The sequence below is a fragment of the Dasypus novemcinctus genome, chromosome 1, assembly GCF_030445035.2.
Source record: "Dasypus novemcinctus isolate mDasNov1 chromosome 1, mDasNov1.1.hap2, whole genome shotgun sequence".
Taxonomy (NCBI): Eukaryota; Metazoa; Chordata; class Mammalia; order Cingulata; family Dasypodidae; genus Dasypus; species Dasypus novemcinctus.
Genome location: NC_080673.1, coordinates 184,935,614 through 184,955,144, shown reverse-complemented (window position 1 = coordinate 184,955,144; position 19,531 = coordinate 184,935,614). Strand labels below are relative to the sequence as shown.

Here is a 19,531-nt window from a genome sequence, read left to right as displayed (position 1 = left end):
GTCTTAAGGCAAAGAGATATCCTATGATATTTATAGACTGCCCGGTATTTAAGAAAGGACCTACAAAGAGTGAGCACTCAATGAATTCTTGTGGAATGGAACTGAGCACTACAAAGACTATATAATTTAATCTTCCTAGGGGAGTTGATCATTAATGGCATGCCTTCCTTTACCCATATGCAACAGTCATATTTCTATTTTCATCAGGACAGTTCCTCTGAGCCTCAGGCTCAGATAGCCCACTATCTACATGACCTCTCAAGCTGGACATCCCTTAGGCACCTTAAACGAGCAAAGATGGCCCAAACCAAACTCGTCTGCTTCTCTCTCTCTCTCCAAAATTCTTATGTTAGTGAAGTTAGCATTATCTAGCCAGTTATTCAGTACAGAAACCTTAATGCCACTCTTAACCCTTCCCTTCTGGCCACCTTCACATATCCAGTCATTCATTATGTCCTGCCGATTTTACCTCCTAAAACTTACTCTTGACTAGCTCCTTTATTCCATCTCTCTAAACCAAGGTGTCAGCATCTCTGATCTCTGTGTCTGTGTTTACTCCAATGCATTCTTTTACTACTGTCAGGATAGTCTTTCCTAAGAAAACAGGAATCTGATCATTCCAGTTACTTTCCAAAGCATTTTAATGGCTTTCCATCACTTTTAACTAAAGACCTAAATCATTAAGAGGGCTTATGAGGGAGGCCCTGCCCATTCAGGCCCTTTCTTCTTCACTGGTTTTACCTCCCACATTCTATTTTTTACTGAGCTTTTATCAGTCTCTTATGTGCATTGTACTCTTTCCTTCCCCAAGGCTTTGTACAGCTGTCCCCGATATAACAATATCCTTCTTACCTTCCTACTCCATCCCCCCCAACACACACACCACTTTGTTTAGATTCAACAACCATTTCCTTCCCTAGAGTTGGGATGAGGTCAAGCTTCCTATTAGCTGCTCTTACAGAATACCCTATTGCTCCTTTGTAGTTCTATGTATAATTGTAATTAAATAATATGTTTATTCCTTATTTGGTGTCTGTCTCCCTGCTACAATGAAAGCTTTATGAAAGCAGAACTCATATCTTTCCTAGTCACTGAGTATTTTGCCCAGTACCTGAAACATAAGTCTCAGTAAATAATTGCTGGAAATTCAATCAATTTAAATTAACTGATTTTTAACACTCACCCTATAGTCATCATTACATCAAAGATGCCCAAGTGCAGCCTTTATGCCTTGGCAATAGAAAATGAAAGCCAGGTTGGGGGTATAACTCAGCTGAGTAAATTAACAAGGATTTCCATGATTCATTTTTACAGGCTTAAGGGTAAGAAATATGGAGTAGCTGCATGTTTGCATGGCTCCCATTTCTAAATATCAGCTCTGGAGAGTAGAGGTAGAACTCTGCTGAAGCAGTTGGTAAAACACAATTCCTGTGACAACAGTTAACTGGGCCTAAGTAACTGACCAGATGAAGTACAGCAAACAGAGCAGGTTGCCTGATGTGCTTCCATGTAGATTGTATGTCTCAATTGAAGGCTGTAATTGGCTTGCTCCAGAGCACCCTGCACATCAAGGAGGTCAATAAATATAAGTGGCTGGCAAGGCTCATCCTGAAACTGTGCTGCATGCTTTAGCAAGGGACTCGTAACACTGCATCCCATTCTATTTACACATCCAGCTCTAGCCAAAGAGTCAAATGTGATGAGACTGTTAGCTACACTTCCTGGTGCCTGCCTGCATGGGTATTATGGATTTTTTTAATAAGGCTTTTTAGGAAGATTACTACTGTATAGAGGAAAAGGAGGGGGAAATGTGGAAGAGAGGAAAAGAAATTGAAACATCACAAAGAATTTGCTCAACTACCATTATGGGAATACACACAGCCAATCTATTCAAGGAAATTTGAAGTTAGAGCTAAAATCAACCATATGTATCCCCAGATGCAGCCATATTGGGACAATCTCTGAATTGCTGTGTTATATAAAGTTGTGTGCAACAGTGATCCCACAAGGAGGGTAAACCAGAGGAACTTTGATAATGGATACTGATACATTCTTCAGTAAAAAAGAAGACATGATTCAGTGGGAGAATCACTTCAATTACCTCATGAAGCATGGGAATGGAACCATGCCTCTGTTCCCTTACAAAAATCAGAACTTGAATAGGTGCTGAAATTCTCATTTGGGCAAATTATTAGGATTCTTAGTTTTCCTAGTGCTAAAATGAAAATAAAAGGTATCTGAAGGTCTAAAAAAGCAAAGACAAAAATCTTTCCAAGATTTTGGCCAAAATGTCTAGCCAAGAACTGATTATTTTTAATGTGTTGCAGTTTTATTAGACAGATGAATAGATTTCATATCTTGAAAAAACCTTAACATTTGCAGCCAATTTTTCAAGACATTAATTTCTAAACAGGACATGAAAGGAAAAGAAATCAAAATGCTTAATAACATTTCCAACTTCTTAAAGGCTTGAAGGAACTCTAAACCTTTAGAAAACGCTGCTTGAAAAATGATTTTCAGACCAGTTTTCACTACCAGGGAGGATGGAACATTTATCAAGTATCTTTTAGCTTCAATTTTCACAAATGCTAGTTGGCTGATGGGATGGATAATAAAATTGAAGATTTATGTTGCATTAATAGGTATAGTAAAACTTCATTATATCTAAACACGGGATAAATAAAGGAAAACAGATGACTGAATTAACTGACTTTGCATTATCAAAATCTTTATCAAAAGGAGTATAGGGCCCTCCAGTTAACTGTTGTTTCACATCAAATAATAAGCTACTTCTGATAAAAGTGTTTGGGCTAAGAAAAGGAAGGAAAGGAAAGGGAACTTTAATATGTGCCATGTACCGTACTTGGTGCTTTTTTTAATGGCTTACCTCACTAAAGTGTCCTGTAATACTAGGGAATAGGGAAGAGTCTGATAAACATTAGCTTTTGGTTCCCAGTACTCTTAGTCTACATATTCAGTTCAAAATAATATCAAATTCCTCCTTCCACGCTAAGAAAACTGAATGTTAACTTTGGCAAGGTGAGATTTGTGTTCATTTCCAGATCAGCTCTAATCTGACTTCCTCAATAATTCTGAAGAAATTACAAATACTCTAACTGAGGTGAATGGATAAAATCCATGCCATGTCTAGCATAAATGGTGTAGGTAGATGCTGAAACTAAAAGAAAAATCAGGAGGGTGGATGGTCATGAAAAGACATGGATGGGCGGAAAGAAATGCCCAAAGTCTGACTAAATGGTAAAAAATTATTTTTCTTTTTTGCCATTAATATTGTTTATACTCATATAATTCAGTAGGGATTCTGTAATATTGCCTACTAGTTGGGGAGCAGTCTTAGGAGAAAAACAAAAACTATAGCAATTCAGTTTTCCAAATGTACCCCCATCGAAGTAGTACCAGGATTATTCCTGCTTGGCATCCAAGGTTAGATATATGGGAACAAATCCAGCTTAATTGATTTAAGAGCTAATATGCAAGTAAACACACTGATAAATCAGAAAACAGGAAAACTATAGACTGCAAGTAACTACTTTTGTTAAACTTGAAAAATCTGAAATGGGGAGCTTAAACTCATAACATATATTTATTCAACCACAAGAAATATCTCTTGAAAAAGACTTGATTAGAAAATTATTTTATTTTATGCAAAAAAAAGTAACTGAGAAATGACATGATTTATATTTTTCCATTTGGAAAGAAGCTTATAATATTCATGATGATGCACTGTTCCTGGCTCCTGGGCTACAGATTACTGACCAACAGAGAAGAGAAATGAAATGGCAGGCATTGCCCAAACACTGGTTTTAGTTTTAAGCACCGAACCATATCATAATGTCTAGATTTGCCCTTTAAATTAACATCCCATTATCCCATTTTCTGCCAGGAAACTGTACAGATTGCAAATGGAGTTGGACTTAGAACTCCACAAGACATTAGAGTAGTGACAGTTTAGACATTAAATACTAAACTCTGGCCTGTGGAGTCCCAATATAACCTGAATTACTTCAAGCTTATGAGACTGAGAAAGGCAGAGTGTGAATTGGATTTTGAGAGTTTAGATGAGAATTGGAGGAAAGTGGCAGATGAAACAATGGCAATAGTCAATCACGATATATGATTCTGTGGTAGTAATAATTGAGTATTAGTGTTCTCTTAACTCTCTGACTTGGTGCACTCAAGTGGTGCTGGATTAAGACTTTTTAGAAGCATAAGCACTGAAAAGTTTACAGACCCCCCCATATCCATCATCTTCTTATGAACCTCAAAAGAAGCAACGCAAACCACAAACCAAAGGTGGTAAAGATTACTTTGCTTTTTTTTTTTTAGTTTGTTCATTGGATTGCGGCATGTTTTCCTGATTATTGGTTTGGTTTGTAGTTTTTTGTTGCTGTCTGGTCATCATTTTATCTTGATGGGTTTAGTCACTTGCTTAGCTTCTTTGTCTAGTTTGGAGTTTATTTTTTTTAACTTTTTTTAAAGATTTATTTATTTATTTCTCTCCCTTCCCCCCAACCCCCATTGTCTGTTCTCTATGTCTACTTGCTGCAAGTTCTTTCTCCGCTTCTGTTGTTGTCAGCGGTATGGGAATCTGTGTCTCTTTTTGTTGTGTCATCTTGTTGTGTCAGCTCTCCCTGTGTGCGACGCCATTCCTGGGCAGACTGCTCTTTCTTTTGTGCTGGGTGGCTCTCCTTACGGGGCGCACTCCTTGCGTGTGGGGCTCCCCTACGCAGGGGACACCCCTGCGTGGCACGGCACTCCTTGCGTGCATCAGCACTGCGCATGGGCCAGCTCCACACGGGTCAAGGAGGCCCGGGGTTTGAACCGCGGACCTCCCATATGGTAGATGGACGCCCTAACCACTGGGCCAAGTCTGCTGCCTACTTTGCTTTTTAAAAAGAGCAATCATTAAGTACTTTTAAGATTTCTTTTCCATTTCTTTATGGATGCTGCTCTGTACTGCTTTGTTGCTACATTAAGTACATGATTACTCTAACTAATGGATAATCCAGCACTTTACCCAAGACATTCCAAATGTAATTTGATACTTATTCAGTACTTTGAGGGGTGTTTCAAAGATCTGCATGTAATTCCCCTACCTGCCAACTTAAGTGGACTGGCCTAGATCCCTTAGCTGTTTCATGAATAGCTTCTCAAGCTAATTTAGTCAAACAAGTCAAAAGTCATTGCATATATTCCAGTGCTCGTGTCCACAGAAATAAATTCTGCAAATGCATTATGGCACAGGAAAGCAGACCATTTTGAGGAAGGAAATCAATCATAAAATCTTCCTATGGATGAACTCATTCAATAGTTCCACCATGCCTTCAAGAGAGATTTCAAAATTTTTAGTGTGACTTATATAGCACCCTTCAGGAATAGCTTCTACTGAGCTCTTCAAACTTATTTCTTGATGTTCCTATGCCACAGTGTTCTAGTTAAATGACTAGAAGATTCCTAAAGTCTCTTACTCTTTTTCAGAGACTTAGTATAAGCTACAGCCTCTGGAACAGCAATGTCTAATACAAATATAATGTAGCATATATAATTTTAAATTTTCTAAGAGCCACATTTAAAAAAATTAAAAAGAAACAAGCAAAATTAAATTTAATAATATATTTTTATTTTACTCAATATATTCCAAATTATTTTTCAGCTTATTAATATGAAAATATTAAGATATTTTACGCTTTTTTGTACCAAGTCTTTGAAACTCAATGTGTCTATCATACTTATAGTGCATCTTAATTCAGAAATGTGACTAATGGGTACTGTTTTGGATAGTGCAAGTTTAGAAAACCTTATCCCTCCTTCCCTTTAGGATTCAGATCGATCTAACCCAGCACCCTAGGTTGCCTTCTCTCATTTTCAGAAAGGGTGTTCATTCATATGCCACCATATGGCCTTAGTAAACCCTCTGCTATAGCACTTGTCACATTTTAATGCCTGTTTGTATAACTTTATCTGTCAGTAGACTTGAAGCCTCCTAGATGCAGTAGCATCTTATAATATTATATCCCAAGCAGATAAGGAATCATGAGTTTTTACTTATGCTAAAGAGAAAAAGCATGTAATTGCCCAAGTGGAATTGGTTCAACAGTAAGTCCAAAAACTAGAAGTTAGTAAACAATCTCTATGTCCTAGTTTCTTTAACTGCATTTCAAAAACAAACACTAAAAATTCTCCAAGCCAAGATTCTCACAAATGTTTAATTAATTTATAATGATTTAATATAAGCCAAGGGGACATTTGTACTACTTTAAGCCCTCCTTTAAAGGGACTTGATAAAGACTGTCTTAGTCAAATAATTAAGGAACCGGTCAGCAATTGTCACACAAAGGGAAGGCGGGGTGATATTTGTTTCCAACCTGGGACTAGCACACTAAGAGTATTTTTGGATCAGCCATCACCTATGGAACATAGACTAATCACACTATTCTTTTTGATCTATTTGGAAAGAGTCATCTAATGATAAGACCCCTCCCTCCATTTCTTTACCCTACTTCAGTATCTGAAAGTAAATTATCTTTGGAAGGTATAAAATAGCAGATATCATTTATCTACATATTTCTGATTAAAAGAATAAGCTGGTTTTCATTATAGCTGCATTGCATTTTGCTCAAATGAGCAAATACATGATGACATTATTAATCTCTCTCTTTAATGCCATATTGTTGGGAAAAGTCATAAAGTATTTTGTAAAAATATGAATTTGTAAATACTTCAGTTTTCCTACATGCTTGCTCACCATGATTCTCTTTTGTAAAGGTTAACTGAAATGTGCCATATAAAAAGACTTTGTAAACTACATGGCACTATATAAATGTGACTTATTATAATTATTGAATAGGCCATTAATTAAATGCAGCAATATTAGAAAAATTGAATTTTAAATTTTCATTAGTCTTCTTAAGTGTTAACTAATGATACCCTGGCAGATCTTAATATCACAGCTCATTTGAAAGTTGAGAAAAATGAGGAAAAGTGTTGTAATTTGCACAAAGCCTTTGATTCAGTCTGAGTTAGATTCAAAGTTAAATGGCAGCAACTACCATAGACCTTTAGTCTAAGCATTCAATTATTTCTCACTTCTTTCTCTTTGAGTTCCTGCGAACACATCTCTCATTTAACCTTTTTCCTCCAGCTGGTACCTGTTGGCTGATGCTTGATTTGACTCCACTCCTCAGCTCTTTTATACGGGTTTGGCCAGAATTTGTTGATGTGTTAGTGGTGGGGTTTTCTTAAAGGTACCATATTAATCGAACCTTGACAAATAAAAATCATTTCCTTAAAATTTGGTAGCTTATATGCAAAAGCTGATCTTCACTGAACTGGCTCTTAGCAGCTAGCATAGATAGCAGCAGCTGCAGTGAACAAAAGCCCTGCCATTTCTGATTGATTAGCTGTGGCTCCCTGGAGCAAAATATCGAGAATGACCCTCAGGCTCTGCAGGGGCTCAGTGGGAAAGAGTTCCATGATCGATTAGGAATGTCTGCCATGGGCATGTTCTGGATGCTGACAATTGGAGTGCCTCATATTTTGCCATCCAGGGTCTAGCTTGATAAACAGTGGTAGGGAGCTGAGGTAAAGTTTACACATTAGTAAACAGCTGCTGAAAAAGAGTACCAACCTGCTGAGAGTACGCACAAGTTTAGAATAACCCAGATCTTTACCCAAAAGGAGTCGGTCTGTCTGTATGTGCAGTGATTGTAACAACCTGGAGTAAATAGTGCCGAAACACAGGATATGCTCTGGAAAAGTAGTTCCTAAGAAATGGAGACGCCAACTATCCAATTAGATGTTGACCCAGCACAAGTAAGAAACGAAGATTTCCTTAGCAAATCTTCCCATGCAGCCTCCCTTGAACCTAGCTGGAACAGTCTCTTCATGGATAATCCAATCCCCATGACCACTAAAAAGAGGAACCACATGGCAACACTTTCTCATTTCCTACACAGAGAAAGACGCGATGGGGTAAGAAGAAAAATTCATCCTCTGGCCAGATGGCATCCTTATCACACCAAATACAGCCTCACCCCCTCCATTTTTGAAAACAAAAAGCTGAAAACAGCAACGAACTTCAACATGAAAATAGGAACTGAGTAGCCTGGCTTCATATTTAGTGTTCAAAAAGCTGTGTTAAAAAGGTTCAAGGAGTCACCCACTTTCTAAAGTGAAAAGGCTGATGGTGGCTTCTTCTAACAAGTTTCTAATTGACAAAGAAATGGAAGAAAAGGAAACCCTCCTTTAAAGGGAAAGTGAGGGCCAGGCTCCTTACAATCGCCTTCTGCCTCTGCCTCTCCCTTTGCTTGGCCCTCTCAGACTCCCGCTTCTCATACTCCTTGCGGTATTCTTCCCTCTTCAGTCTTTCGTGCTGATATTCCTCGTAGCTGTCATACCTGGGAAACACAACGTTGTCATTAAGTCCACCGCCTCAATTTGCATGAGCAAAATGAAAAATAATTTGAGGGGGTTGGGCAAAGTAGTAGCTAACAGCTGCTACCTGAAAGAGGGAGGAAAATGAAAGGCAACCTTACCTGGGTCTACGGCTATAGGGTGACCTGGAGCCTGATCTCGCACACAAGGGTGAATTTCGGTGCATGCGGTGCCTGCAGTGGCTAGCCTCATAGTAGTAGCAAGATCTGGGGAGAAGGGAGAAAAACAAAAAGGCATTTGCAACTGCCACTTAACCCAAGTTTATCGGCACTACTGAACATCCTCTGGAGCACCGTTATCACATAAACGGGCTTTTTTCTTCCTAGCTACCAGTGAGATTTCCCAGTGACAGTTTGTGATCATCTAGTCAGCTTAGAGGTCGGGGAGTGATGTGTTCTCTCTAGGCGTCTCTTATTGATGTTAACACTGAGCACCGGGTCTGGTACACTGTCAGCTTTATCTTGCATGGATCTCAACTATCCTGGCACAGGGCAGCTCTCCAGGTAATGGAAAAAGTTAGATGAGCAAGTTTCTTACAAATTGCTCTCTCTGATCTGACTGGCTCAAGGCACTGTGCTCAAGGCTGACAGATTTTAGGGAAGATGGGGAGAAACGAATGTGTAACAACAATCTCGTAATTTCTAGCCACACATGGAATGTGATGGCAAGGGTTGGGCTGGCTATGGATTTTGAATGCTTCCTGGGAACTTGTCTTCCTGGGAAAGACTCATTTATACTTTGGGTGGGTTTTTGACAAGGTTTACCTTGAAGAGGATCTACTGCCTGGAGACCTTGATCTTGACCTGGAATACGATGATCGGGAACATGACCTGTGTCGAGAAAAGGACCTTGAACGAGAGCGCATCCTTTGGGGTCTCTGAGAAAATAAGGATTTGGGTGGCGACACGGAATCTCTACATGGAGAGTTAAAAGAAGAGCAAGAAGGCGACACATCGAACAATGAATAGGACTGCGTGCCATCCCAAGGGTAACTCAGTTTATCACCTTCATCTTCGCTGTCATCAAACAGGCCATCCATGGCTAGTCCTGAATTTATAAACATAGGTAGTTTGGAGAACTGTTCATTACTGAAATCACTGTCCCTCAGTTCACTGGTCTTGTCTGCTTCGTCGTCAAAAACAGCTTGGCTGGGATGACCAAAGTGCTTGTTCAGCTCGGCTCGAATTTCCTGGTCTTGGAGCTGTTTCCTGGTGCTGCAAGGAGAGACCTGCTTGCTTGCCTCCGAAGTCTCTCTCAGGTAGCACTGGTCTGAATCTGTGGAAGAACAAATCTGCCCCTGACAATCGGAGGAGGCATCTTTATATTCTAGTTGTCTAGAGTCTTGGAGCTCCTGTGATATATTAATGAGTATCTCTGTTTTGGAATTAATTGACTGACAATAGTCATGGTCACCAAACAGCCGCAGAGTGGGCCGCTTAGTCTTCCTTTCCTCATGTCCACTGATGAGTCCTGAGGTCTTGCTGAGTTGTGCATACAACTCAGATTGCTCTGGCCCTTTCTTGGTGGAGTTATTTCCGTGGGTACCAGAAGGCTCACTGTACCGGGGCTTCTTTGATGGTGGTGGTACCACAGTCTTGCAAGAGGACTTCAGCTTTGGAGAAGCCCTAAAAGGGTTATCTTGGTTGGCTTTGTGAGGAGGAGTTGTGGGTGGAGTTAGGCCTAAGGCAAAAAGAAAAAGAGAGAAAGAGAGAGAGAGAAAGAGAGAAGAGACAGAGAGATTGTTCTTAAATGCCAGGATACATTTCCTAACTTTTCCAAGATTTCAGACAAGGGTTAAAACTGAGTGATGAAGGAAATTAAATTCATTATAGGACCTGAAAGAGTGACTTTCTTCCCCCAAGTCTCTGTCACCACAAAAAGAGGGATTTAAAATGCCAGGTAGCAAGGAGAGCCATGATATTTCGTGCTTCAAACACCACTGCTGGCCCAACTTGCTTCCCAGAAAACATGACTATCTCACCACCAGCTTCCACGGCATCAGGCACCAGAAAAGCGCACATTTTCAAGGGCATTATATAGGCTGTTTTATGGGAAATTAACATTGTTGGACTCAGGGGAAATCATAGAAGAGCCTTGGTTGCCTTTATCTGAAAGTAATGTTGAGAAGGATGCAATTGCCCAATCAAGGAACTCTACCCTTGGAGGCAAGGAATTAGGTGATTTTTAAAAAATAAAGTTGGGGTAGCAGCAAATGTGCGAGAGGGTGGGAGAGTGGGAATAAAATGAGCCACTTCAAAGGAAGTTCATAAAATATGACGGGGAATGAGAGTAACTCTACAACTTGATGGCAATGATTCTTTGTCTCCACAGTTCATTAGCTCAGTAAACCATGGCTAATGTAGGTATAATACATTCTTGTAAGCATAACTAATACATTCTGTCTAAAATATGGTTCTGCTACAGAAACCTCAGTGAACAGTAACACTAAATATTGCAGTGCCCATGGACCATTTAGAGCCCAACATCAAACAGGGTTCTGAGGCTGAGGAACTGAAATGAACCCAGGCTTCAGCAGCAAGTCACTAATTAGACAAATAAATAATAAAGAAGGATGGGGTGTGTGAAGAAGGGCAGAAAATTCCACCAGAAGCCACTGTGGGAGAGTCTGTGAAGTACAGTCACCTCTGGAGAGTTGCGCCCCTGAGTAAGTCCTACTCATCTCTTTATGCAGAGGAAGAATAATTGTGCAATGGCTCCAGAGTTCAAGAAATTTTGAAAAAGGGCAGGCTGGAGTTCAAATGACTTTATGCTTACAAGGGAACATTTTAGTTTACAATACACTTTCTATTTAGGAGGATGGGTGAACGCTATTCAGCAAAAAGAACTTCAAGTCCGCTAACAAGCCTGGGGTTAGACTTAAGGCAAGTGCACATTTCAAGGAAAGGCAGAAAAATCCTACCTTGCTGGGGGAAAAAAAAAGTATAAAAACCAAGTAGGTCACAGAAAGCCACATGAAATTTTGATATGAGCAGGAAGTCATTGCCTCACTCTCCTACTTTAAAATAAAGAAATGAAAGAAATTAATATTTTCCTTTAAATGAAACATTTTATGCTAATATTTGGCAATTTTTTATTATTCATAACTAATTCACCCTAATTGAGAGAAGAAAAGGAACAGCAAAGTGGTCTGACTTTGGAATTTCGTATGAGAAAAGTTCAGAAATGTACAAAGAGAAAGGGATTCTGCTCTCTATGCCACTCGAGTCTCTCAAAAGAACCGTTTATTAACAGCCACTCTCCTTTACCTAACCAGCTCCTTGCCTGTAGATAAAGGAGAGGGGACATTACTGAATAAAATACCTTTGTCATTCTCACCTTCCAGTCTCTCTTTTGTTGATGAGAATGTTTTCTACTCTATCTAAGGAATTCCCATATGGTGAATCTTTTTCCTTTATTTTCCTTTTCCTTTTTTCTTGCTTCTTTTACCTTTTGCACTGCCCTATTCAGATATACTGATTTCGACCACATCTTATCAAGTACCAGTACTCCAAATTAAAAGACCCGATTTCCAGGGGGAAAAAAGGCAAGTCCTCAAATACTTCTCATGGCAGCCTAAGATGCTTAAAGAAATAATGATGAATCATATCTCTTTACCCACTGAATCATAGTCACATATGCTAAACAATCCAGCCCTTTAATTGAGAAAAATGACATTCAAGATGACAAAATCCGACTCTAAGTAGGTAAGATCACTTTAACTGAGGATAATTTTATTTCTTCAATAATTTACTGTCTGGTTCTCTCACTTGATATTTATCAGATATTATTTATTCTTATTTATCTCTTTTTGAGTGTTAACTTAGATCTTGTGGGATGTCTCTAGGGTTTATTTGTTGCAAATTTTATACTCGTTTTTATTTTTATTTATTTAGATTCTCCCTTTGTAGTGGATCTCACATTTTAGAGGCCCAAGTACCACTTGGGGAACTGGTTAAATATTTTTAAGGAGGCGGTTCACACACCACACATGGAAAAATCACTGCCCTCTAGCCTCTATGTGCCTTGTACTCAGGTCTATGTATTTTTACTGGCATTCTACATTTATAAAAAGAAACTCTAAACTTCAGAAACACCAAATTAGGCCACTATTAAAGAGAGACCAGTTCTAAAAATAAGTTGGCTATCTAGGGATTTTAAATATAGAAATTCTTTTTAGTTTTGAAAATTTGAAACCCTTTTCCTAGTACCTGAGCTCATTATCACTTAAATAACCGATTCTCAAGTTGCCCTTGGGAGCGGTGACACCCGGATTGCAGTTTCTTTGAATTAGAATCAAAGCTTTTACCTTCTTCACCTACTACAGTCTGTGTTAACTGAACCAAGTTTATTAAACACCTACTATATGCCAGATACTACAAAAGAGTTTCAGGGAACCAGCTCCAGAGGATCTCATGGCTCTTTCTGAATAAAAAGTCAACTCTTTAAAATTGGAATTACATGTATTTTTCCCATATTCTTAACACTACTGGAATATTCTGATAGCCAAAATATATCTGATGAATGAAAATATCAGGGCTATCATCTCTGCTAGCACCACTTGTTGTAACAAACAAATAATACTAGCTTAGGGAATGGAAGATATTTTAGGATTGCTGGGTAGGTTGAGAGGGGCAAATGATTCCCAAAACCTTTACTGAAACTAGCAGAGAATATCTCAAAGCAAGACTGAGAAATCTCAAGAACCACAAGATTTCTTATTCCCAAGGTGCAAATTTGAAAGCCAAATTGAAATTCTATTTCCAGGTATGGCTGGGACTAAAAGCAAAACAACGCAAGCAAACAGAAAAAGCCTAAGAAGAAGTACTTTGTTTTCTTCTACCTCTAATAGAGTCAAACTTTCAAGAGCTGCTGATGGGATAGGGAGACCCTGGCTGGGTCTGAACCAGCTGACTTTCTCTCATCCCACCTCCCCTACCCAGAATTTTCTTCCCAGACATGGGAGGGAGCTCAACACTCGATTCCTGAATGCTATAACCTCTGCTCATCTTTCCACTAATCGGCGGACTCTCAATTTCATGCCACAAGCTTAAATCAACAGTGCTAATGCCTCCCATAACCTCCGGATTATTTCCTGCATGTTGATTTTCTGGGGAATGTGTACATTTTGGTGTTGACAGTACAAGGTATGTTCCGTGCTCTCTCTTGAACTTAGGAGGTTTTGACAGATTTATGTGAGGACAGATGGCCATTACAGGCTGAAGGCTGACAAGAGGCAGTTCAGAACATTGTTAACACACTTGCACAAACTCTCAGCCGTGCAGCACTGCACAGAATGCAATTCAGACTATAGCTTTTTTATTGCTGCCTATTTTCTTTTGTCAAAAGAGCCTGCTGTGCAGAGCAACAAATGGCTGCTATTACCCAGAATGTAATGGGTGTCAGACAAATCACGTAACACAAACAATCAAGAGTATGTAGGTCATATTTCAACAGAGCACAACCTTAGCAATATTTATGATTACTGCATTGAAATGTGCTCTATAATAAACAAGTACCTCTACATCACTCACACTTATACACTTCTGCACAGCAAATCTGGGAGAACTGGGACATTCTCTACAGTCATCTTTTTTAAACAGCCCTTGTATTAAAAAAAAAAAAGTCAATGAAAACTTTTTTGTTTTCGTTATGCACTATAAAACGATTTTCTTAGAGGAGTTTATTTTTTTGGTTTGTTTTTTTAATTGAGTGACTGATAAACGGTCAAGTTCTGCTCTGTTCTTTTCGTGCTCCACTATCCATCCAATGAATTCACAGGACTTTTTTTTTTTTCATAGTTTAAAACAGTCTACAGACTTTACTGCTTAATCAGCAGTTTATTTATCAGTGGCGTTTCCTTAGTTAGAATCGCAAGCCAATGCAGGTATTGTTTGAGGAAAAACAAAAAGATGTTTCTAATTTGCTTAAAAACTCACCAATAAAAAAAAAAAAGAACTGGGCAAAGAAAGGTGTGTCTCTTGTCCTACTCACATATTTTTGGCCTCAAGAACTTGGAGCAGGTTGGCCAGCAAGCATAGGAAGGGCTGACATTCACTTGGTACAACTATTACCATTATAGCAGTTGTTAAAATGTTTGGTTGATAAATGCCTGAGTTCCTCCAGTGTGCCTGGCCCCACCCTTCCCTGTGGACTCACTGGAGCTCTGCAAGATCCAGCAACTAAAGTGTTAATGTTGGGCACAGCCAGGACCTCCCAGATCCCACCTTGGTACTTTCCCTGGCATCGGTCCACTCTGCCAGGGAATGTGCTTGTCTTACTGATTTTTATGTTGCTTATTACCCCTGATTGTAAGGGGACAAACTGGCCTTGCAGAAAAGCTCCAGAACATTCCTATCACATTATTAATTGCCCTAAAGCATTTTCCCACAGAGCCAGGGGAGGGAAAGGAAAAAGAATCTGGCAATCCAGGTGTTTACCCCCAAACCTTGAAGCTGACTTGGGAAAGGAAATGGTTTTGTTATTCTTAGCTTAAAAAAAAAAACAAAACAAATAACAACAAACAAATAAACAAAAAATAGGATAGTGCCATTTCCAGAAGAGAATAACTGAGGAAAAAAGTAATCACCTTTATGGAACTTGGGTCAAGAAGAATAAGATTCAAATAGAAAATAAAGGATATGGTTAAAATATGGCCTAAGCAATTCTTGACAGTAAGAGTTGCCAAACATTGGAAGGGGCTATAAAGAAAATCTGTTTGGTCTCCCTTCTTATGTTCTTCCAGCACAGAAATGGATTATATGATATGTCAAAATCACTTTCCAGTCCTCTAATGCTATGGTTGTCCTTTTAAAATTATAAGCTACTGCACATATATAACTTTGGTCTATTTTCCCAAAGATATGTCATGTACAAAATAAGTATGTATCAAAGGAGTATAGCAAATGTATGTTGTTTGTCAATGTTCCTTCCACCCAAAGGATCTTTGAAATGCAAGCAGAAAAATAACAATTTAAAACCAACATAAGGGAAAACTAAAGATACATGTTAATTTAGTAGTGGGTATTTTTGTTTGTGTAAGCACAGGTCCATTAAAGTGCACTTTGAATAATTGCTAATTTAAACTTGGGGAGAATGTTGAGTGAAAAAAAATATATATATATATATACACCAAATTAATTGTCCACTATGGTCAGAACCATGTGGAAAAATATTTATCGATGGAAGAAAAAATTGTTAAATTTAGCTGCATTAGGGTGGCAGGATTTTTGCTCAGTGTTTTTCTCTTCTTTATTTTCCCATCAGTTATACAATAGTTATATTGCTGTTATTACTTTTTACAGAAATAACAATAAAAAACAAAACACTATACATACATAAATATATAACATACATTTGCTATATTCCTTTGTGTGTATGTGTGTATGTGTGTGTAATTACCAGGTTAGTCACTTTGGTTCCTAACCAAATTTCTTCCTTGTGGTTAAATCCATCGCCCTGCTGAGCTGACATTGCTTTGCCATTCCCATTTCTGAAACTAAAAAGTGTAGCACTCTGAAAATCTCCATATGCAATAGATTTAAATGCCTTCTGCCAACAGAGCATTTTCTCTTCTCTCATCTTGCTTTACTAACAGCTATTTTGAAATCAAATTAGTTTTTACACCTGTAAAAGAGAAGAGGTTTTTTGTTTTTGCTTTTGTTTTTTGTTTTTTGTTTTGTTTTTTTTATCAGCCAAAATGAGCTAGTTTAGGACAATCACAAAGAAGTCAGACCAGCTGGCAATAGCTAATAAAGCAAACTTCCCATCTCATCCCTCCTGTTTCCCAAAGACACTGCAAATGAGGCAGAAGGGATTATTCTAGAGGTCTTAGAATTTTGTTGACTCTTTACATTTCTACTTAAATGTTATGAACATTTCACTTAAGTTTGTGAGAGTAAAGAAAAGACAACACTGGCAGGTCTGGACAATAGCATGATGCACTCCCTCTGCTCCAACCAAACAGATGAATTCTGTAGACCTGGGATCACATGCTGCTCCACCCTCCTCTCGCCCACGCTGCACCTATGGCCGACATTGCTAACTGATCATGACATTCCCACTGAGTATACACTTGGCCTTAGAATCCTTTTCAATACAATGTTCCTGGCAGCCAATATCAATCAATGAAACTTGGCAAGAGAAATGAAACCCATTTATCATGACAGATGTCAACTACTATCTTTAAAACTCACACTTCAGGGCAGAGACATTTTCTGTAGTGAGATGGGCCTGGTTTGAATCTAAGGTACACTACATAGCTGATATCAATCTACAGCTTTTTTCCTCCTTGATGAAATGGACAAGAAGTCAAAAAGATAATTTATGTAACGTGTCTATTAGGGTGTGACTGCTAGAAGTTCATAGAAATAGAAGTTGCTGTTGTCGAGAGAATGTGAAGAATTTCAGAGTTAATATGTCTACCTTTATTTGGTAAATCCAAGACCCAAAATAAAAGCAGGCTATGTTAAATTTTGTGAGGAGGTAGGGGTGTCTTGTTACAAAAGAATAAATGATACTTGAGCTATATGAGAATTCCAAAGATCAACAAAAGGAAGCAGGTAAAGAGACAAAAGTTAGAAAGATAAGCAGTAAGGCCAAATGACCTCAGTAGATGAAGTTAGTTCAAAATTAGTAATTAACTAATATCGGATGTTCATATATTATGGCACTAGGCTATGCCTTCTGCATGCATTATCTCATTTAATCCTCATAGTGACCCAATGTAATGCAGGAGCTATTATTATCTTTCTTTGATGTATACGGATCCTGAGTTTTACTGAGGTAAGTATATTGACCAAGGTCATACAGCTTAGATAAGGGTAGAACCAAAAATTCAGTCTGCGTTTGTCCAATACCAAAGTCAGGACTGAACAGTTTAACTAAGCTATACTGTTTTGTTTTGTTTTTTAAATCATAATAGATTGCTTTTATTTGGAGCTTTGTTACTTATAAAGTGTTTTAGCAAAGGTTGAACTATATGAAATTGACATTTTCTATGTCAAAAATAGCTGAACACTGGTAATTTTATGGTTCAACTCATGCCTTAGTTCTTTGAGCTGGACAGCAATTACATTTGGGAAGTATGAATATGACTGTAAAAGTGAGGAAACAAACTGAGAGAAGACTGAGATCCAAAGATGAAGGAAGGAAAGTATATTCCGTCTGTAATATCTTATTGATAGCACTGCCATGCCAAAGTCTTTATCACCTGAACATCTCTTTGATTTTCTACTTTCTTGCTCCTGTTCCAGCAAATTCTTCTCTCCTTTCCACCCCCTGAACTTCAAAATCTGACAAATATTTTTCTCCCTTAAGGCTCTTCAAAACAGTTTAGCCTGTGGAAAGCTCAATTTCCTCCACACTTCTTACCATGGAACAGCTCTATCATTCACTCAGCAACCACATTGTCTGAATGCTTCTTTCAGTCTTGAACTGTCTTTATAATTCTTTTGTACAATCATCATATTTAACTTAGCCACATTATCAGGTTCCCTTTGATAACTTCTGTTCTCACTTTTTTATTCTCTTGAGGCACAAATCAGTGCTTGCCACATCAGCCAGAAGCAAATACCCTGTACCACATGCTACTAAGCAGCACAGACTTCAACAAAGATATTTAGTGGAGATGGAGATTGTTGACATCACACATTATATAGCATTGTAAACCCACACTATCTCTACCAGAGAAAGAAACTTTTTCTTCTCATATCTCCCTACATCTCCCTCTAGACAGGTTTTAAACCCTTCCTTCCAGACCTTTTCAGTATCCTCCAAGCTCCCCCCTCATCTTCTTGTTTGACTGTAATTTAAATTCTTTCTCTTGTGTAGTGCAATTTGGCTCTACCTCAGTTTCCCCAGTTTATATCTTCACATTTATTACTGCCATGCTCTACAATCTAAAAACCATCCTTTGTGCCTGCCTTTCTTAGAAGGTGGCAAATCATTACAAATAAGTAATAGTTTCCTTCGTGCTATTTATATACTATCTGTTATTTTACCAAAAGACTAGAAATCCACATCTTAAACATGAAAAAAATTATTTAGCACCTACTGTGGCCCATCCTCTTTATGGCTTACTCTTGATCTCTTCCCCTTGCTGTATAACCTCCAGAACCTACCATATGGCCAGCATCAATTAGGTATTAAAAATATATTGGTAAATTGATGCCCATGGTCCCCAAGGATAAAAGATTTAAATTGACAAAATGAATACTGGTTCTTTGACGAAAATAAATCCACCATATACAATTTTAAGGTTTCCAAGTAATAAAAAAAATCTTCTATAAATCTTTAACTGCCTCTCTATAGAGTTTAGGCTATTAACCTTTCAAAATCATAATTAAATTATTTAAAACTAGATATCTACCAAAAAGAAGAACTTCTGGGAAGAAGAAATAAAAAGAAATACTTTTTCATGGTACCAGAATCTCACTAATGGAATAAATGCAGTTTAGATGATATGTTTATACCCATATGTATTAGTAAATACTTTAAAAATGAAGATGCCCGATGCTAGCAAAGACATGACAAAGCAAGTATATTCTTACAGTGCTGATGGTATTCTACATGGAAATAACCCAATGTTACAATACATATCAAAAGACCTTGAAATATTTATATCCTTTTTTTTCTGAATTATTAGCTGCTAGGAATCTATTTTGAGAAAATAAGATTTTAAAATTATGAACAAAGATTTTCTATTACAGTGTTATTTCAAAATGTTAACTCATTAAATTAACCTAAATGTATAACAATAGGAGTATGATTAAATAAATTTTGATGTGCCTACTCAAACTAATATTATACAGTATTTATAAAACCTCATAATAAAGGGTTTGTGATGATATGAAAATTCTTCATTAGACTGTTAATTGAAAAATCAGGATGCAAAATGATATATACACACACACACACAATAATCACAAATGTATGAATTTTGCACAGAAAACAATGCTATGGATATCTTAACATCATGAAACTATGAATATATACCTCACATTTTTCACAGTTTCTATAGGATGCTTACATTATTTTGTAAAAAGAGAATAATAAAAGATATTCCTTAATGAAAAGCTTG

The 19,531-nt window shown here is 37.9% G+C and overlaps 1 protein-coding gene across 9 annotated transcripts in view; it reads right to left on the bottom strand.

The window, feature by feature from the left end:
- The window catches only part of PPARGC1A (PPARG coactivator 1 alpha), a 653,301-nt gene that overhangs the window by 9,662 nt on the left and 624,108 nt on the right, over positions 1-19,531 (bottom strand). For all 9 annotated transcript variants that reach the window (XM_071217160.1, XM_071217159.1, XM_058300334.2 and 6 more), the window contains 3 exons: positions 9,219-10,134; positions 8,556-8,660; positions 8,297-8,417 (listed from right to left, as the gene is read on the bottom strand). In XM_071217160.1, coding sequence (XP_071073261.1) covers positions 8,297-8,417; positions 8,556-8,660; positions 9,219-10,134 — 1,142 coding nt within the window. The remainder of the gene's footprint in view (positions 1-8,296; positions 8,418-8,555; positions 8,661-9,218; positions 10,135-19,531) is intronic.